This window comes from Ptiloglossa arizonensis, chromosome 3 (assembly GCF_051014685.1).
Source record: "Ptiloglossa arizonensis isolate GNS036 chromosome 3, iyPtiAriz1_principal, whole genome shotgun sequence".
NCBI lineage: Eukaryota > Metazoa > Arthropoda > Insecta > Hymenoptera > Colletidae > Ptiloglossa > Ptiloglossa arizonensis.
In genome coordinates, this window is record NC_135050.1 from 11,165,948 (window position 1) to 11,187,027 (window position 21,080).

The 21,080-nt window shown below is 34.5% G+C and overlaps 2 protein-coding genes across 5 annotated transcripts in view; one reads left to right on the top strand and one right to left on the bottom strand.

Moving 5' to 3' along the window:
* Barc (RRM1_TatSF1_like and RRM2_TatSF1_like domain-containing protein barc) overlaps nt 1-21,080 on the bottom strand; it is a 99,831-nt gene that overhangs the window by 68,523 nt on the left and 10,228 nt on the right. For 2 of the 4 annotated variants that reach the window (XM_076307739.1, XM_076307742.1), the window contains exons 1-3: nt 19,781-19,923; nt 18,832-19,184; nt 18,348-18,701 (exon numbers count right to left, since the gene is read on the bottom strand). In XM_076307739.1, coding sequence (XP_076163854.1) covers nt 18,348-18,701; nt 18,832-19,128 — 651 coding nt within the window. In that variant the 5' untranslated portion in view covers nt 19,129-19,184; nt 19,781-19,923. Of the gene's footprint in view, nt 1-18,347; nt 18,702-18,831; nt 19,185-19,780; nt 19,924-21,080 lie in introns of those variants that run through there. The other 2 variants (XM_076307741.1, XM_076307740.1) reach the window with 1 other exon arrangement.
* LOC143144877 (uncharacterized) lies at nt 3,428-17,957 on the top strand. Its single transcript, XM_076307744.1, has 5 exons — nt 3,428-3,729; nt 13,807-14,082; nt 14,480-14,716; nt 14,921-15,125; nt 16,222-17,957. The coding sequence occupies exons 1-5, from the start codon at nt 3,693-3,695 to the stop codon at nt 16,439-16,441; spliced, it is 975 nt and encodes a 324-aa protein (XP_076163859.1). The 5' UTR covers nt 3,428-3,692; the 3' UTR covers nt 16,442-17,957.

Here is a 21,080-nt window from a genome sequence, read left to right on the forward strand (position 1 = left end):
AACTAAAGAATATTAAGTGCAATAAGCATTAACAATAAACAATATCATTGAACCATCCACGGTTGAATTATTAAAGCAACAGTGATGCTTGTTTGTAAATAAAATTAATTCGATGTGAACATGCATCCTTGTTAGTTTTTGAAGTACTTTAATCGCTTGCACGCTACATTAATTTGAATCCGGACTTTTAATTCCAAACAGTTCTGAAAATAAATGCGTAGCTTACATCGGGTGATGAAAAAGTAATTTGACACTTTTAAAAGTTGGCTACTTAGTAACTCTGTTCGGGGATAGAATAGGCTACAAAAATTAATTAGTTTACAGAAAATTGTGAGAGTTCCTTCATAAATTGATTTGGACCACGCTTTCATAGAAAGTTTCCTCAATGGAAAGTAAAATTTTAAATCTATTTAATCGCTCCGTGGACTAAATAAGAAAGATACGATTCGATCATTTTATTCTGATCTGAAATTATTTTTAAGTCGCGTCCAAAAAAAAATGACAAAACATTTAGGTAAAATTTTTCGCAAAAGCTAAGACCTACAGAAAGAAAAAAAAAACAAAAGTTAGGACAATTTCGTTGTCAGTTTCCTATTTTTCGAATATTGAATACGTATTCTATATCTCTGAATACACGAAATCATTTTCAATACAATGGGTCTAATCGCAAAAGACAGAACTTGATGAAGAATTTCAGTACAAATTACATATAAAATGTTCTCGTTAAAAATGACAAATGTAAACCTAACATGTACAACATAATTCGCAAGGGTTTCAATTACAAAGAGGTGAAAGATTCAAAAAGGAGTATTCGAGGTAAAGATTCAAAAAGTATATTCGATCGTCTTGGGTGCGATATCGAGCGAAAAGCTTACTTCTCGTGCAAGTTCTAAGAACGACGACAAACCGTCGCCTCATTTCTCAGACGAAACAATACGCTAATTACGGATACATGTCTTCGCAGAAACGTATCGTTCGTTCGGCAGAAAACGCGTGACAAACATCCACCAATACATTTCAGCCGTGAAATCTACGAGAGCTCGAAAGAAGCTGTTTCTCGTCCCAATTAGAGGGGAACGAGCATGGAACACGGATACTTTGTTGGCCGTTACCGTTCCGTTCGGTTACTCAACAGGAATATTAATGATTCGGCAATGGCACTTGTATACATCCTGGCTGGCCCGATTCTTGCTACCACATGAATTCTTCGTACCCCCGTATTTCATCCCGAGTTCACGCGTGTCCTGTATGGGTGGTGGTTGCTACAGTGAAAAATTACAAGCGAAAAATCGCAACTGAAAAATCACCGGCGACAACACGTTGCAACATTTCTATCCCACAGAGTTAGACCTGTTTTTAACCGGTGTGACTACCGAAAAAAAGAAAAGAGAAGAAAAAAAAGAAACGTACTCTTCGATGAGTTTATTTACGCAAAAAGAATTAAACGACTGTACTGTTTCAACTTGTTTCGTTGGTAGTTCAAGTAACGCGTTGTAAATTTCGCCGGTATACTTCTGGCAATGATATCGTAAAGAACAACCCTTTTAATACGTAGAATAATATCGTGGCGGTTACCCGTAACCGACACATTGGACTCGCAACGCTTCTTTAGGGGAGAATTCTTATCGAAAAGGTAATTATTTAAGTAATGGTTGGAATTCTTTCTCGTGGAAACTTTAAGGGATACAAATTTGGGATTTTATAATATACGTGGCTACTTAACGACTTTTGGAGGTATTGTCTGAATATTTTGAACACACTGTTGTAAATATTTTAGACGTTCCAAGCTGCGCCGTGTATCCGCTGACGAAGCAGAGCTGCTTTATTCTCGACGCGATTAGCTCTGGTTTGTAGATAAGAAACAGATGAAACGTGCAATCTGTTAAAGTATACAAGTGCAACTATTTCCCGTATCGTTAATAAAAAAATAAAAAATATAACCGAATAAAAGGAGGGCATTTTGAAGGAGAATTTCGATATTACAAATCGAGTCTAATAAAGATCAATACCGACATGGTTTTGGGAAAACCACGTTTGAAGTTTTATCGGTATAAAATTCATAGGACGTCTTTTCAAAGATACGCGCGATCAAAAAGACCAATTAAAAAGAATCGATTATTTTAATGTTTCTGATGAGAGTCTCCCCTTGACGGTTTGCCAATCGTGAACTTTTCCTGTGAATTGCGTGCAATAACACGGCCCGACTTAAATTTCTAAAACCCCAATAATATAGAGATTAATAACGTGAAATTTGTAAATAACACCCATCGTACCTCTTCAAATCAATCCACGATGATGTTTCGTCAAATATTAAACAATATTCCCATTGATTATGATTATATGAAATTATTAAATAAGATTATTTTGTATATAATTTTATTATTATTATTATTAAAAATTATTCTTAGTTAACGAAACGACTTATATAAATAAGTGTTTTTTATTCTAAATGTGAGAAGAAAATTTTACAAATTGTACTCGATCGTGAGTCGAAACAAACTGAAACAATCTGCGCATAATTTAGCAGCACGAATGATCTCAATGATACGTATTCTTTCAAAATGAACTGTTATCTAACGCGCGTTATCTTTAATTTGAAGTTCTATACAAGGTTAGATTCAGAAATAGCGACTTGGTCGCACATCTTCTTCGAACGCTCATAAACTTCCTAACAACATCCAATGCCATTGATATCGATGTAAAGTAATATCGATTACTTCGCATTACAATCAACACGTTCGATGTTTCTACTTTTTACGCTATAATCTCGACAAATACTAATTTCCCCAAATAGGCCGTAACTCGAAAACGAACAGATTGTAAAACCATCTTGATTAAAACTTTTTTCTCAGTTCGAGGCGCGGAGTATGCCTGTTAATTCTTCAACGTGTATACCAGAACATTCTCTATATGTGCGCGCCGGAAAGTTCGCGCTGTTTCCCCTAACACCGCAATTTTTCCTCTTAACGTCCGGATGTGGGCATCGTACATTCACGGTGGTAGGAAACGCGGAAAACGGTGAGTAATCGGTTTGAAAAATTTCCCCGATCCCGGGATTCGCTTCTGCGCGAATAAAAGCAGAAAAATCGGGCAGAAACCGATCCACCGTGAGACCATTCCATCCCCTGTGGCGCTAGAGTAGAAAATCCCTAACGAAATTAGGGGGAAACACGGGATCTCATTTTCTCTCGGGCAACATTCGGGGTAGGAGGGGGAGGGGCGAAATTCTCGAAAACTGCTTCCGGTGTCGAGTGTCAAGAATACCCGACCGACAGTTTGACAAACGAAACGGGAATGAATGCACAGCTGGCTGGGAGGACACTGAAAAATGCCAGGAGATCGAGAAAGTATGCGGCACACGCAGGGGGAAGCGCGAGTCCGGATCGAAAGCTCCGCTCGTACCTTGACGACGAGCGGAATGGAAGCAGCAGCTTCAGTCGCTCGCGAACCTCCACCGTGGAAACGTCTCTCCGCGTTCGATCGGTGAACCTTTCGCGCGAGATCGAGCGCGATCGCGATCGACGTTGATCGAAACACGGTTCCGTATTGTCTCGACGATTGGTGGGGAGGGGTGGTCTCGATGCGAGGACCAAACTGTGACTCGTGAACGAGGATGAGGACGGTTCCGTTTGCACCTTCGTGTCTGTGCATCGACGACTTCGGCGAGTAAATCGAGACAAACGTTGGGAACCATGCGGAGGTGCTTGATTCTGATCCTTTGCGCTACAGGTAAAGCAACGGTTCCATCGATGACGACGCGTGTCATTTTGTATTCCAACCGAGACGAGAAATATTGAACCATCAGCGGCCCCGTGATCGAGAGTGATCGATCGATCGATCGATCGGGAAATGAATTTTTTCTCCGGTCTTTTCTCACTCTTAATTAACTCGTTCGGTGATTTTCAATCGGGTGTATCGAGTCGGGCTCAAATGATCCGATTTCGTGTTTCGAATTTCGCGAGAAGGAAACCGAGAAGCGCAGAAATTCTCAAAGGACGCTTAACTTCTTTTGAAAAAATTAACCTCACCGTAAGAAATTATATACAACGTGTAATTTCCAGTAGTCCTTTGAAGCGGAGCCTTTTGAAAAAGGCTTTGGGACAGTCGGGACGAAAAGGAACTAATTATCAAATTGCATAGAGAAAAGTGCTCGCGAGAGAAGTTCATAACATCGTGAATATAGGACAACTGGGTAGCGAGCTAAGTTGAATTTGATAACTTCGAGTGTTTGTTGTACTATTTATATCGCGTCAATTTGACGATTGAGATTACAATTTATTTAGACTTTCAATGCGGTCGGACAACTAACTTGTTTGAACAAAATGTTACCAATCGCGCAACAATTGAAAGTAATGAAAGAAGTGTAACCGTGATTGACGATCGACGCGATCAAAAATTCATGCATTAAGAATTGAAACAATGCACCGCAATATCAATATTAAACATTAAATAGAACTGTTTCCTTCGTACTAGAAAGAAGATAAAGAATTAATAACAATAGTCTTTGGTACTAGTTTGCGGGTTCCTCTTTTCTATTTACTACAATTTTCTGCTATAATTTTAATAAAAGGAAAATTTACTTTTCGTTGAAAATTGTACTTGTCACATTTTTTTTATAGCCTGCAAATAAACAATTTATGTTTCATCTAGTGCAACATACGAGTTATTAAATGCCAAACGATGCATTTACAGGGTATACATAATTATCGATGGTTATGAGTTACGCTAATTAGTAGTGTAGAAATAATCGTGAATAATGGCGGTCTTAAGAGAAACCGGGTGCCTTGATAACGCAATTTTAGATTCTTATCTCCATACCTGAATCATTCAAATTATGAGATAATTATTATGAGGTAATAAAGACGAAGCGGTGATATAATTGGTATCGTGCTCGACCATCAAGAATCGAGTGTTCGGGACAATTCACATACCAGCAATAAATATTTGCATATACTAGTAAATAAATAACGTGTAATACCTTGTAAATAAATTGTACATGGCACCGCAAAAATTTTTAATGTAAAATATTAAATTTAACGTAGAATAATATGCGATAAATTAACACACACACACATAATATATAAATTTAATAGATTGTATAAATGCATGATGACCTAAATAAAGAGTACGGCGTATATTTAATACAGTACTCATAAATGATTCTTTACGAAAAGAACTTCTTTTGCATTACTTTGTAGAAAAATGTTCGTAACGATTTAGTTTCTGGAATGTAAATTATCTTTTTTTAAAAAAAATAATTCGCTTTTTTACATCCACATATGGGTACACGCTGTTTCTTAATTAGCGCCTCATTAGAATGCGTACATCTGATTTCATAAAAACAAACAGGAGAAATGTTGATTAATCGATATACGAAACAACCTATCTGAAGTCAAACAGATCACCTCCATTGATTGAGAAGTGGTACAAATTAATGTCAAATATTGTTCCTAAAAATGAAGCTAAAACTGAGAAATTTACAGAAAATGGAATCGATCGGTTTGTCTTGCAAGAGAATCATATAGGACTGAAATCTTTCGTTACATAATCTGACATAAACCCAATAAAAAAAAATAAGGCCACACATACTATTGAATATCTAGGAGTCCGAACTCAACAGATCGGCCATCTATTTTTGTTAGAGGGTACACGAATCTGTATACAGAAGACCAGATAGTATCGAATTGCATCGCGAATAACGTAACCACGAGAAAATTCTCATCATTAAAACCGTTGAACGTTAAAATATGTAATATGCAAGATACCCTTATAAAAAGAGCTGTATACGTTTGAGGCACACATTGAAATTATTTTGCAAATTGAAACTCTCTAATGAAGCTTTTATACCAAAGACCCGAATGCTCTACACTATATTTACATATTTTCAAAATACAAATTAATATGAAAAGTACAAACGTACCGTTTTCACCATTGATAACGTCGGCTCAAAACTTTTCCTATGACTATTTAAAAGTATAATTATCTGTTAAAGAGCATGAGGACTTCGTTAAAAAAAATTATAATTTATAATTTTAAGATAGAGCGAACGCGTTTCTTTAACCTGGTTAGAAAATAATCGATAAGATTGAATATAAGCTTAATTAACCAATTTACATTGTACGAGTATCTGCTGAAACGATTATTTGTGACGAATATTTGCACCAAGTATTTATATTTGAAATTAATGAAAAGATAAGCATCGATCAACTATAACTTTTAGACAAAAGTATCTAATTTGGTAGTATTATAAAATATTTAAAATGTAGTTTACAAATTTCTAACTAAAATATTTGTATGAATTTTTGTAATTCCTCTACAATTCAAATTTTTCTTTATAGGGATATACCGCATTAAGAATCAATCCATAATTTAAACACATAACATCTACAACGAAATTAAGACAAAAGTCTTTTTAATATTTTAAATTAAAAAATGCTACATAAACTTCAATACTGTTCCATCAAACTCGAATAAGAAATCTATTAATCCTACTTATCTAACTAGCGAAAATTTGACATTTCGCAATCGCGATTTATGGGCCCGTTGATAAATATTCGACGATATCTGAAACTTTTTCAAGTATAAAATTTTTCAAAACTGACAAACAAAAAATATGGTGCTTCCTTTTTAATCGGCAAAAGTAAACGATCCTATTTAATACTAGCAAAATTATTTGCTTAACTGGCAAAATTAAACGATTTTCTTTCGACTACATTTTTAATAAAATTATTATTTAAAAACTTGCAATTTTAATTTTGCCAAGTCATCTACTTTAGGACAATTAATGATGTTTAATTTTAACTTCACGATCAACTATAGAGATAAAATAAGAAGTTGCCAGAACGAAATTTTTTGGTTCACTTTTCAGTTCAATGTAACGAACTGCATACTGCAGTTTAGATATTAGAAGTACATATTATGCAATCTCATTGCGTTTAGTAAGCGTAACCTTGTGCTATATGTATCTTGTCGCTCTTTCACGAATGAATGAAAGTAAAAATCGTGGGAAGATCTACACCCGCATTATTCATGAATGCATCATGCACATGAATGCACACGTGAATTGCATACACCACTTGTAGCACCAAGATCGAAACGGACCGAGTTACTGTAATATTTAAGTACTGGTTATGAACATCGTTTAGATTGGTCTAACTCAATTATCAAAGTTCACGAATTTTACATTCCTGAGAACACCTAATGTCAATATCTATGAAGTATTTACGTAGAAGCCAGTTTGAAAGTGTGATTATTCGTCGACGCAACTTCGCATAGGAAATGCCCAATGACGCAAATACTGACAATAGATAAAAACCAACAAGACGATATGATATTGTAAAAACGTACTTTCATCTGGATACACCTGGCAGAAACTAACCGATTCGAGAACAAAACTAAATTTTTTTCCATATTATGAAAAATCGTATATTCGAATCGATTTTCGAAACAGTATAAAAGACAAAGCATTTATTTTTATTTCCTATGTTAAAAATATCTCGGAATACACAATCTAAAAATACTATATAAGATTACGTAACAATAGTACGATTTCATTTATTACTTCAATTGAGTAAACGATTCTGTAAATATTTCAAGTGGTAAATTTTAATTGGAACAATATTTATGACGATATATACCATGTGATGGTTATGCAATTTTTAAAACTGACACTTACAAAATCACGCCGTAGAATTGGAGTATTTCCGATGTGACCCAGAAATATGTATCGCTTGATCGTTTATCTATACTAGCCTTTGCACCTTGATCGTCGTCCCGTTCCGTACATGTGCAACTGTTCAAGCAAAAATAAAACGCGAACGAAAACCTCGCTCGATTTCGTTCCTCGAACATCGAAATCTTCCCTTCGACTGTCCTTGACCGATTCGACAATAATTGAACAAACGAGTCGACAATAATTGAAAATCACACACGAATAAATAATTTCACACAAATTGCTACCCTTCTTCTACGTGTACACGATCGATCAATGAAAGATGAACTCGCCGACAAATATTCAACAGGTGAAAAAGCACGTCTAGAAAATCTCGCAACAAGAAAATCATCGTTGACTCGCATTGAAAGGAAAAATAAACAAATTTACGGGCGAATTGTTTGCAAAACTCGTGTCCGCCGAAGTTAAAATTAACTATCGAGAGGCTCACGAACGCACGACTGCGAACATTCGCTTTGATCTTATCGGTCGCTTATTTGTCATAATACGTCTGCAACGCAAGAACTATTTGAGCGCGATATCCACTGAAAGGCGGATTTACATTGAATGCACCGTGGCGTAGAAATATCGACGATTCCACGTCCGACGCAATTGCGAACGAACACGCGCGAAAATAAAGCTAACGCTTTCCTAGCTGTTGTATCGTTTATATGGCTCGCCGAAAGGAAAAGAAACGAACGAAGCGTGTATCGAATACTATTCAACCAGTATAAACTTCCTCCGCGCGGAATTCAAATTCCCGCGTAATGCTTCATTTCCAAGAGATCGGTTCGATCGTGCGCGGGGAATCGTTTACACGTATATAAAATAACAGAAACGCGATATCGTAACGAATGCGTGGAACATAAACGTGATGTCGTGGTGAATTTAAAAAATCAACGCCGCGCGAATCGCGCCCACAACCGACGACTCCTACGATAACAGAAATCGGAAACGTTGAACAGCTCGTCAAGTTGCTCGCACCCCTCGAAGGTAAAACTGAAATGTGCTCGAAACTACCAGCGAGACGAGCAATCGATTTTCAATGAAGCGGTAACGGAAACGTTTGCCTTCGTAACAATTAAAACACGGCGACACGATTTTTCCTTCAAGCGAACCCGTAACGCGCGAACGAGAGAAAATATTTCCACGATTTTCAAACGGGAGTAACGGCCGCGAACGCGAAACACAGTAAACGCGATGTACACACAATACGCAAAGAGGACGTTTCACGTTCGCGAATGAACTGCAGCCACGTGTACTGAAAATTAATTTACACGACCGAAATCTCGCTACGGTGTAATAATTTCCACGTTAAGACGAATAGGTTTTATTTCACCGATGTAAGACCGTAGCGAAGAACGTATCGTGGTTTTCTCAAACAGCTGTTGCCAGGGCGTGTCGTTCTGCACGAGGAGTGATTTGTTAAATAACTTTTAACGAATGACAGCACACTGACTGCATAATCTGTTCAGATGCATCGAATCGATTTACTTAGTACACTTTCTGAAACAGCTGCGATTTGTCATTCTGCACGAGGATTGATTCGTTAAATAAGATTTAATGAATGACACTGCACCGATGCCGTAATCTATTCAGATGCATCGAGTCAGTTTGTAAGCTCGGGCGTATTCATATTACCGTTTATATCGCGAGTCGTTCATTTTCTTTATTATTTCCCGCAGTGGATACAATTTTCTTAGGAGAGAGTCGTTTTACACAAATTGTCCATTTAAGTCTGCATTTCGATTATTTAAATCCGATTGTGGCTATTTCACGTCACGACTTTACTTCGTTACCATAAAAAATCAATAAGCTTCGTTCCTCCGTTGCAGCTTACGCCTATTGGTCTTTCATTTTAGCTAATTAATTTAAAATATGCAATGCAGTAAAAAGAAACTAACCTGATGTTTGACAAAGAAGAAATCCTGGAAAGCAATTGATTACGTATTTCATTCGGAGACTCGTATAGACGATCGATTTTCGGTGCATACAGTTCTAATAGTCATTGCATACGAATGATAATAAAATTACTCAATCGGTTCCATAAAACTCGATTACATACTTTCTGCGTGTCATTACGTACGAATTATAAAATTATTCGATCCTTTCCATAAAAGTCGAACAACCCAGCCAAGATCTCTCGTAAACGCGTACACTTCAATCGTACCAACATTCAAAAATTTTACCTCGTTAAAACTTCAACCTCGCCATCGATCAATTTCTTCCCATATGGTAGGACTGTTTTACGGCTGTACCTACAGTGTTCAATACTTCTTGGGATTTCATCACTGAATACGAACAATAGCATTATACACGAATAGAAAAGGAACTTTTTCCTAGAACAAAGTTTTCCACAATTTCAGTAGATGTCTTATAGTTCGATAGGGTTATTATATGTTAATCCTTTTCTAATATTTCAAAAAATATTCCATTATACTATTTGTATTTTATCTATAAAATACTCTTACGGTAATTGCAAAAGTATCATATTCGTGTACACGTTACGTTCAATGAAAGAAAATAGAAAAGCCGGGAAGAAGATGTCCGACTACGAGCCTGAGCTACCGTATCGTTGATTAAAGGTAAACAGCGTAGGTGTCGTTTCTTTTTCCATTTGTCTCGAAAAAAAACGAGCGCAATTCGGATAGTTCAAATTTCGCGAAAGTAACTCTGACAATTGGTAACTGAATTTCTCCGATGATGAACGAAATAGAAAGACCGCACCGTGGATTCGTCACCTCGCATTTCCGTCATGGCAATTACCACACACGGACACGATACCATTGCAGCCGATGTGCTGCATAACTTTCTCAGATGATATCATTCATGCTCCGCGAAACGGACAACATCAAACGCATTGAACTGGTTAGGAACACTCCACTATACGCGGAAGTTTAATTCGTGTTAACACTTGAGAGTGAATGGTGTAAAAGCCCACTTGAACGTTACTACCGACACACCAGTTACAGAAAATGATCACCCTTGTTTTGCTGTTATCACCATCGTTATTCGTTTACATTTACCATTACAATTCTAATATGTTTCATTGTTACTGTTGCTTATTACGAATGATCATCGAATCGTCGATCGTAATGTTAATTTCTTGTTTCATATAATGTTATCGATGCAGTTAAAAGATGCATTTAATTATCATCGATATACCACAAATTGGTTTTACAATATTGTTATTATTATCATCATCTGAAAGTGAATTCTTTAAAGTTCTAAAATGAATTTTTCTTTCGTCCCAAGAATAGGTGTATATTTCTTTTCGAAGACAAAATGTTTCCATTCTCTATTTGTGAAATTCACTTCGACTCGGAACGTACAATACCAAGGAATTTTATATTATCTAGGATTTTCGATTTGTTTACCTCCAAGGACTGGATGATTTTTTATCAGTACCTCGTAATGTCTTTTAGAAAGTCAGGTAGTGTGTGATGACACGTTACTCTAAAATTATAATTATAGAAAATGAACGTGTGAGTGCAATGACATTAAAACTCGCAATTCTCACATACATTTTGTACATTCTATTCAGCAAAATATGGAAAATAAGGAATGAAGTTTCTTATCAGATTGAAATTAATTTTCTTATATGACATTCTTTACAAGCTATACTTAGTTAAACGACTCACTTGTAGCTAAGTTGGGTGTATCGATGCAATGAGGTGAACCAGAGTAGCAATCATATATTTTTGTTTAAATAAATCACAACGCAACTATTAATAAACACCAGAGACTATTAACCTTTTCAGCTAACACCACCGCGTATAAAGAAAATTATATACTTCCGTACGATAATCAGACCTCACCACCTGAATCGCGAGAAAATACACCTTTTCCTGTTATGACATCGATTTATTATTTCTCAAAATACTTTTAACCAGAAAAAATACACGAACTCTCTTAAAGAAAGCATTCTGCCAATCTTCTCGACTTATCATAATAAGTCACATAAGGTATTACAAAGTAATAATTTTTTAATTTCGTTGATAAAGCGGAACATTGATACATTGATGGTGAAATGTTTTAATTATGGAAAAATATTGCTTTTGATTTTGTTCCCGCATGAATATTTGTCCCCGTTTCATTTTACTGTAAACAAACTTTTAAATTTCTAAAAAATAACTATTAAAATATTATTTATAATACACAGGCCCAAATTGTTCCATATGACAATTGATACTTTTAATATCATTCTGAATAGGGTACACACGATTTTCGTGTATTATCAAGATTATTTTTCACTCTATTGAATAAATTAAAGAAATATAAAAATTTCTTAGGAGTTAGCGTAGGAAAAAGCATTCCCAGAACGAATACGAATAACCAAGTGTTTAAATACGAATACTGTGTGAAAATACATCACAAGTTTAACCTACACGATAATTCCAGAATTATATGGTCTGTCAATATTCTTTCGTAGTACAATATTCGTTAAACTTATTCCATCTGCATAATACAACCATTTGCAACCGTTCATCCGTAAAGCATACACAGTTACGCAATCCTCAAATTGCGTTCAAGGACGAGAAACACAAATGAATCCACTCGGAACGAACTCGACGGGGATATATCTAACCTGTGATCCAATAGTTTATTCGATTTCCTCCGATTGTCTCCATAAAAGGAAAGCCTCAAGATGAAAGAAATAATTGCATGTAAGAGAACGACCGTAACACTGAACTACTTTACCATGCCACATATTACAAGGACGCGTGAATAGTAAATTTACAATTGCATACTGCCAGATGCCTACCATTCGTTACATGTGCAGTCGTAGCGTCAATTATGCGCCGAAACGAAAACTGTCTAAATGAGGAAAATACATTTTTAATACATACACGTGTTTCTCTATGCAACAATACTGATGCAGCAAATGAATCTTAAACGCAGCGATGGTATTCAAACCACTTTAAAATGTTTTAAGTCAAGGAGCGAAACTCAAGAAGTCTGAGAACGTTTTGCAAAACTGTTGTGAACGCAAGTCTTGCATATTCTTGAGGGTCTTGGGAATCTTGAATGACTTGAATATCTTAGAAATCTTGAACGTTTTAAATAAATCTCGGTAAAACGGTAAAGGTACTCAAGAAAGATTTACAAGAAATGTAAAATCATGATAATAATGGAAATATTTTCTTTCGGTCTAATTGTTTGAGATAAATACGAGAAAATTCTTTAATGTAATGACAAGACCAGCGAACGGTATCAAAGTTGTCAAAATTATCAAAGGATAAATATTTTCAAGACCGTCGAGACTCTCAAGACTTTCGGGATGATCGAGACAGTCGAGTCTAATTTTAGTCTGAAAATAATTTTAAAGACTCATTCTTGACTTGCTTGAAAATTTTTAGGCAAAATCATTACAGTTCTATTACAACTTTTGTGCTTTGCAACTAAGACTCATTAACGTTGTTAAAAGTAATTCTAATATTTGTTTTCATTTAAAAAAATGTATCGAACAAAATGTAAAAGTACACATACATACTATAAATTGAATAGTATATACAGCAAAGGGGCTGTTATTTAAACCGAATCTCATTAAAACTTAACAGCGATGTTAATGATACCATTGAAATTGACTTGCTGTAAATTTCCACAATATTACAATTATTCACAAACGTTTACAATTTAATATTGTAAGGGGGAAAATGGAATAATATCAATATTATTAATATTAAAATATTAATATTAAACTAAAAGACCTGTACTATAAACGTATATGACAAAAAAAACAAAACTTAGCCAATCTCAGTCTGAAACTCAGGACATAAATCTACGATCTCTGTTGAGTAATATTCGTTTTCTTCCATTTTTAATTCTCAGACCTATACTACCGTTCATTTAGTAATAGATGATATCCACAATTCGTTCTGACCAATATTTCTTATTCTTTTGCTGAAATTGTTCATATTGTGTCCCCCTCGAAATCGTAAAACTTTAATTGTAAAACACGATTAACTCGTCTTTCTATCGTACAAAATAATGATAACATTAAAGTGGTCAACTAGAGGTGTCAGCTAGCGAGGTAGCTTTAATATTGATTCGTTTGATAGTTTAAAAATTACACGTTCCAAATGACTTTTCAGGCATATCGGCCGCTGTGGTGCAACCTTACAATGTCAGTATTAGTTCACCAGTTGCGAACCAGCAAAGAATCGGCCGACAGAATGAAGTTGTAAAACGTTTCGCCTGCCCCATCGGGTTCTTCCGATTGAAAAGATATTGCTATTATCTAAGCGCAGGCACTGCACACTGGAGGGATGCCCATTTTCATTGCAAAGAAAGAAACGCTACCTTGGCAATTCTCGACAGGAATGGAAAAGATAGAATGCTGAGAAAATACTTGATGGGCGATCAATTTAGTAAGTAAAATTTCATTCGACACAAACGATTTAATTCGTATAACCGTTCTCCTCGAATTGCGACTAGAACGTAATTTATACTCGAAATTGGAAACCTAAATTTATTACCAACGTTTAACAATATTATTTCACGAGTTTTCCGTTTAAGTTACAAATATAATTAACCGTTTCCTGTTGGAAGTCCATAGCAAAGATTCAGTGGAAGAATAAACCTCCGCTTTTCGAAATTGTTCTAAAAGACTATTTAAGTTAACGACCTTGTTTAAGTCTTCACCTTGTGTAAGACTCGTTAGAACACTAACCACATAAACATTATAAAATAAGATTTTTCACGACCGAAAAATACATCCTCGTTTTTATCGGAAAGTGTAATAAATACATTTGAATATTATTTCAGCGAAATTCGAGAGATGGATCGGTGGCATATTCAACTGGCAGAAAATGGCTTGGGAATGGGGCGTGACCGGTGAAAAAATGGTTTTCCAAAATTTTGGTAGACCTCAATCCAACCAATCGAAGCAGGAATATGCGTGGCATTGCATTACGATCGATCCCTCCTTAAAATATAAATGGAGTCCACGAAGTTGTGTCGAACGAAAGCATTTCGTTTGCGAAGTACCAGTTGGACGTATAGGTAAGATGTCGAATTTCTGTACCTCGACTTTCATATGCGAGCCAGATGTACCGTCACGAAATTCAAGTTATCATTCGAGCACCGCTCAGTATGTAAAATGAGAGAACCACGCGAGATGAAATGCAAGATATAAAATTTCACCAATCTCTGTGTTACGACTCGGTGTGAAACAAAAATGTAATGCGAGTCTTTTTTCAAATTTAGCCAGAAAACGTAAGACCGGGGACCCTTTTGCACCGCAAAACCAAAGATTAAAGCCTCGAAAGAAGGGTAAAAAGTATTTGAATGAACCGCAAAAGCCGAACAAACAGAATAAGCAACGACCAACACGGAGAAGATATTGGGCGAAACAGAATGTGCACGACTATTGGGTGCATGGTGTGTATACGGGTTCAAGGCCATCATCCAAGTAAGATTTTTTACACTCTCGTGAACTTAAAACACATTCGTGAAATACGCCGTCTGCGAATAATTCTTTTTACGGCATTTCCCTTAAAACGTATCAATTTTTACTGCCGCGTCAAAGTATGCTCGAGTACCAAGAATAATATTCTGGATTCTAGAGTTAAAAAAAAAATATCAGTCACATCAATTTTTTTGTTTCTCTCGACAATTCCCTAAGATCATTTACTTTTGTATCTACTTTTAAATATATATTTACAAGTATAACAATTAAAAGATATATTGTAAAATTGATTCAGCATAAAGAGTTCTTCTATCACTGATGAATTTAGCAATGAGAAGATTAAATCCCGAATTAAGCTACCAATATGAAACATTCAAATTCGGTAATTCCATAAAGTATAAAGTTTCGATTGAAAATTTGATAACATCGTTTCTTCGTACGAAAATACACAAATTATCTGAACCAAAGATTCCGCTTACACTGTGGGTCTATTTTCATCCTTCTTCCGTTTATGCTACAAATAAGATACCGGGCATACTTGCAACGGAATGCAACGTTCCCTTTATTTTATGTTTGTTTTCTGTATAAAACATTACTTATATAAAATCTGAAGATATCGTTCAAATTTATGACTACCTTAAATATAGTCCCACTCGTTACTGCAATAAAGTTTGTGAACCGTGGACTGACGAGGGGCACTAGGACCTACATAGCGCGAATGATGCTCGACTATGGTAGCTCTACCGTCTTCGTTGCGAAAACCGTGTACGAATAATATTATCGTCGTATTTTTCGTTGAAGAGCATCCGAGCACGCAACGTATACGCGGAACAGAAACAGACTAACCAAAACGTAAAAGTATTACTAAGCGTCATAAACAGTCTGCAGCATCCATAATTAGCACATGTTGCCACACTTGACATCAAGACACACAGTGTATGTGGGCAATTTAGTTAAAAACGATTTGTTCAAACATGTTGAAATGGTTCATCGGGTACCTATAGTAACTTCAAAATGGTTTTTATAATAATTCCAACGACTAATGTAATCTTGCGAGACCAAAAGCACAATGTAATTAATGACGTAATTTCTTGTACAGTAACAGAGTGACGTATTCGAAGAATCGAATGAGACATCACCCAAACAGAACTCAACAACACTCTCTTGTACCAAGGGTTGCACAGATCCTGCCTCGAGGACAAGGATACGGTGCATTTCTAGGTGACGGACCCAGCAATGGTCCACAAAGTCTAACGGACGTAAATATCCCTGGAAAGATCAATGACCTCACGAGCGAAGAAGTCCTCGTAAAACCATGAACAAACATTGCTCGTGATGCAACGGTATTTGTTTGTAACTCTTTATTTGGTAGTTTAGAACATTAATCTTCCGAAACCTATCCCCTTCGCATGTCTCTACTTCGTATATGTTTTATACGATAAGATATATTTTAAGTACATTCTGTATTGTTCAAGTTGTCGAGTTAGAGATTTACGAATTTTAACTTACCGAATAAAGAGTTAATCTTTAAATGTTTCGTTTTTATGAATGGTATGAAGCGTTGTCTCTAACAGTTCGGATATCGTTTAGATTATGATTAAAACCGAGCACAGACTGAAATAATTTATTCACTTAATATCGGCGAAACAGTCTCTCATGTTCCTCTGTCTGAATAGGCGTTAGATTCTTGAAGGTACTGTCTTAGTTAGCAATGTTACCTCGAATCGGTAGATTAAGAATATTAATATCAATGTATCGTGTACGAAGAGTGTCCAAATTTCATCGGAAATTCATTGTCGTTTCTTTTATAATTAGCATGCATGAAGCGTAACGCAATCTGTTTACGTGTTTATCGTATTTTTCGAACCCAGTTTCCTTTCATTGCTAAGTGTACAACATTCGAAGGCATTTATGATTAAAAAAAAAAAAAAACGATTCGTACGAAACGTAATTAAACGTAAATAAATTCAAAATTATATTTTTATTGATATTAATTTTTAAAAAATTTCAATTTCATTAATCAAGTACGTTCTTGAAGAATATTTTTAAAAAATAAATTCGTTTTGAATGAATACCTTTGATTGTGTCACGCAAAAGAGTCCTTTGCAATCACGAAGTTTGTTTCGCGTGGTAAATAAATGTTTAGAATAATACTGTAATCATTGTAGCACGTAATATATCACAAACAGTCGAACTGCTTGAGTATCATTAGTTATATCTTCATTATACTTGAATTTCCACATTATTTAAAACAATATCGTTATGTGGCATATTCACTACCAATGAAGAATGTATTGACTGCATATCAATATTACTCGGAAAATCAAAACTATATATTCGATGTCCACGTTATTATTTAGTATACTTTATCAATGTAATGACAAGTTTGAAGATTTTTATTTTTTATGTTTTAATTTAATGATATTATGTAGATAAGTATAATAGAATAAAACTTTTTTACTACTAAACCGTTTCAGAATTTAAGTTTAAAAGGGTACATTTTAATTGTAACCCAAATGTTTCTAAAATATTGTGCAATGTGCTTCAATATCTATATATGCAAAAAATCATACTCGAATTTACGTAGAACCTAATCAATGTATGTGTAATGTTGTCTCAAAGTAACAGAGGCTCTATCTATTACTAAATCATATTGTATTAGTTAACACTAATCAGAAACAGTAATTATGACAAGTAAACTTATTGTTAGTAATGATTAACAAATTATTCTGCCCTGTTTCGTTTGTAAATATACCAATATAAAAATCATTGATACCTACTTTCTGTATTTAATAATGTACATTACATCAATAAAAAGTATGTGTTAAACCGTTATCATGAAAAATAACTTACCGAAACATAATTACATTTAAATAAAAACTTTTCTAAACAATTTTTTAACAAAAAAAGAAGTTGCAAAAATAATATAAAATTTATAAAATAGAATTTAAATCGGTCGTATAATAATTTGATTATTGCATACAAATAATCAAACTTTATATCATTGACTTTAAATTTTCATTCTATTAAAATATAATAAACATTTTGTAAATGTCTAATATACAAAGGAAACACTTTATTATATTTCAATATCAATTTGCGTGTTCCCAAACATTTCATTCCAATATTGTTTTTATACAAATTTATTCATATATGATAAAATAATATTTGCAAAACATAATCTAGACTATTGCTTTCCTTAATTTCAAATAAATTATTGCTTACCTTTATATAAATGCAGAGAGCATCACCTTTTGGTTGTCCATTCGAATCTCTGTACAACTTGATTTTGTCCTTTCCTTTCTCATCCCGTGCTATGAGGCCACATTTGTTGAAAAGTTCTGTAAGCTCCTTCATAGTGATATCCAATGGTAAACCAGACACATAAATAGCAGTGTTGTGTGCTTCATCCACTTCGAACCAGGTTGGTGGCTCCTGTGCTTTTCGTTTAGCTTCCATCTTCTTCTTCTCTTTATCAACCTTTGTCGATGGTTGTTCTTCTACAGGTTTTGCTCCTGTTGCATTTGAATCTGTGAATCCATAACTCATCTGATATCTTGCCATAAAATCTTCGTCTACCTGAAATACATTTGCTTGTAAGTATTTTAAATTCTGATTTATTACGCACGAGACTCATAAATTGAGAGATTTACAACAAAATTTTTAGTCAAGAATTTAAATAACATAATATATTAAAAACACACCTCACCTTTGGGAACCACGCATTTTTCTCCTTATCCCAAAAGTACACACTGCCATCATTAGGGTCTGTGTATGTATGGGTATCATTTTCAAAACCAAATATTCCTTCTTGCGTCTTTACTTTATCGGCACTTAAATCGTTTCCTTTTGTTTCTTCTTTTTCCTTCACTACCCACTCATTTTTCTCTTGATCAAACCTATAAGTTACATTATTTGTGGGGTCCTTATATATATAAGACTGGCCATCAAATTCATATTGTTTCATGGTGTCGTCAGCTTTATCTGGTTCCTGACAATCAGCCATTTTGATTGTCAACAATGTATCATTTGAGAAATATTCTAATACACTTTATACAGCACCTGTTTAACACACAATTATGCAATAGTATTAGTAAAATTGACAGTTCGAACTTGAACTTTTACCAAATTCAAACTTTTTTGGCACCTATCAACTTATTAATATAAACAATGAAAATAAAAAATAACCACTTGCTATTTGAGAACAATTAGTTTTTAAATAGTTGATAATTCTTAAACTGTAGTATTAACGTGTAATAATCTTTTCCTAACCTATCAATGATATACATCAAACTGCACTTCTTAAATAATGCTAATGTCATCTAGTATGGAGCACAATGTAAATAATTAGACACTTAATATTAATGGGCCTACATAAAGCAAATTATTATAAATTAAAAGGAATGTAATATTAACCAAAAAACCATAAATATTATCTACAACATACTAAAAAATTAATTACATATAACTAGAATAATCAAATCCTTTTGCTTCTAAATATTCAATGCATTCGATAAAATGTAATTACATGAATTCATTAATTAACACGATTATGATTTTCCTTGATGCATAAGAGTATTATTTCAAAGTATACTGTCGCTTGCATTATAGGTTAGATATGTATCACTAGCAAAAATTAACGTTACTAGCAGACGTACCGCTTAAACTTTTATAAATATTGCACAGTGTTTCGAACACAGTTAACAATTAACGTCACTATCAACAATTCAATTTCTATGAAAAGAAATGAACGTTTTTTTCCTAAATTTGACAGCAACACACTACGTAGTTCACACGCTTAAAGCACGTTTACGATACTGATGCGCTCTGTATACGTTTCTAGAACCTCCTTTTACTCCTGTGCCGATAAAGCATACTTTAATCAATATATTTTAAACTATAACTATTTAGTTCTCATTTAATTTAATAGCTCAATATTAATCATAAAAATTACTTTATATAATTTAACAAAAACGAATTTCAATTTATGTAACGAAAAGGAATAATTTAACACGTTTTTATTACAACAACGATTGAAGGGAAAACTGTATTTCTTATATATATAATATAAAGAAATTATTATAAATAATTATAAATAATATAATTTAAAGCTTTAAAAGCACAAAAAAATGATTCACAATATTTTTAAAAATATTCTGAATAATTATAACGATAGAAATTTTATTTACATTTTTTGTAGGAATATGAAACCCAATACAATATTACAAGGAACAACAAGCACAATATTCTTGTTCGATGTTAAGTAGTTCAAAGTAGTTCCTGAAGAAACTAAGAACGATACTAATTGGTTTTATTTCAATTCGACAGGAGTCTTTTAATTTTAATTAGACGCACTCTGTTTAATTCCGGAAAGATATATCATCGTCATTTGTAATCTTACAACTTTGTAACAAAAAGAAAACTTTTAAACATCTTTAACTTTTCGAAAAAGAAAAATTAATTACACATTTCTGTACGTTCTTTCCAAAAAATCTCTAAAAGAAACCGCGCCACCAGTCCCTCCATTTTTACAGATACGAACAATCACCCATTCACACCTTAATCACCCTTCTGACTAATCTTTAATTCTGACCCTATTTTCGAACCAAACTCTATTATTCCAATCTCTTGTTACCATAGAACGAAACTGAAAACAAACAGGTACCAGCACTCGACGATGAATAACAAGGACTAGAATGGTACAGATATCCTAAATGAAACAGTACATATTATTCGTAATTGGATGTCATGAGCGCACAGATGCAACGACGCGTTGAATATTGGATGACACACGGAAGTCCTCGTACGCGAAGGAACGAACAACGCAAGCCGAACAACGCTTGCATTGTTTTTAATTTTCACGCGACAATACACCCGCGACGAACGATCGCTCCCATTCTTATCGTAGGGGCACACGTTCGGCACGGTTGCCATTGGAAATTGATTTCCAGTTGCCAG

Coding starts and splice junctions, on each gene's coding strand:
- LOC143144877 (XM_076307744.1), top strand. CDS start 3,693: ATGCGGAGGTGCTTGATTCTGATCCTTTGCGCTACAG. Junction 3,730..13,806: donor TCTGATCCTTTGCGCTACAG/GTAAAGCAACGG, acceptor ATGACTTTTCAG/GCATATCGGCCGCTGTGGTG. Junction 15,126..16,221: donor GGTTCAAGGCCATCATCCAA/GTAAGATTTTTT, acceptor TTTCTTGTACAG/TAACAGAGTGACGTATTCGA.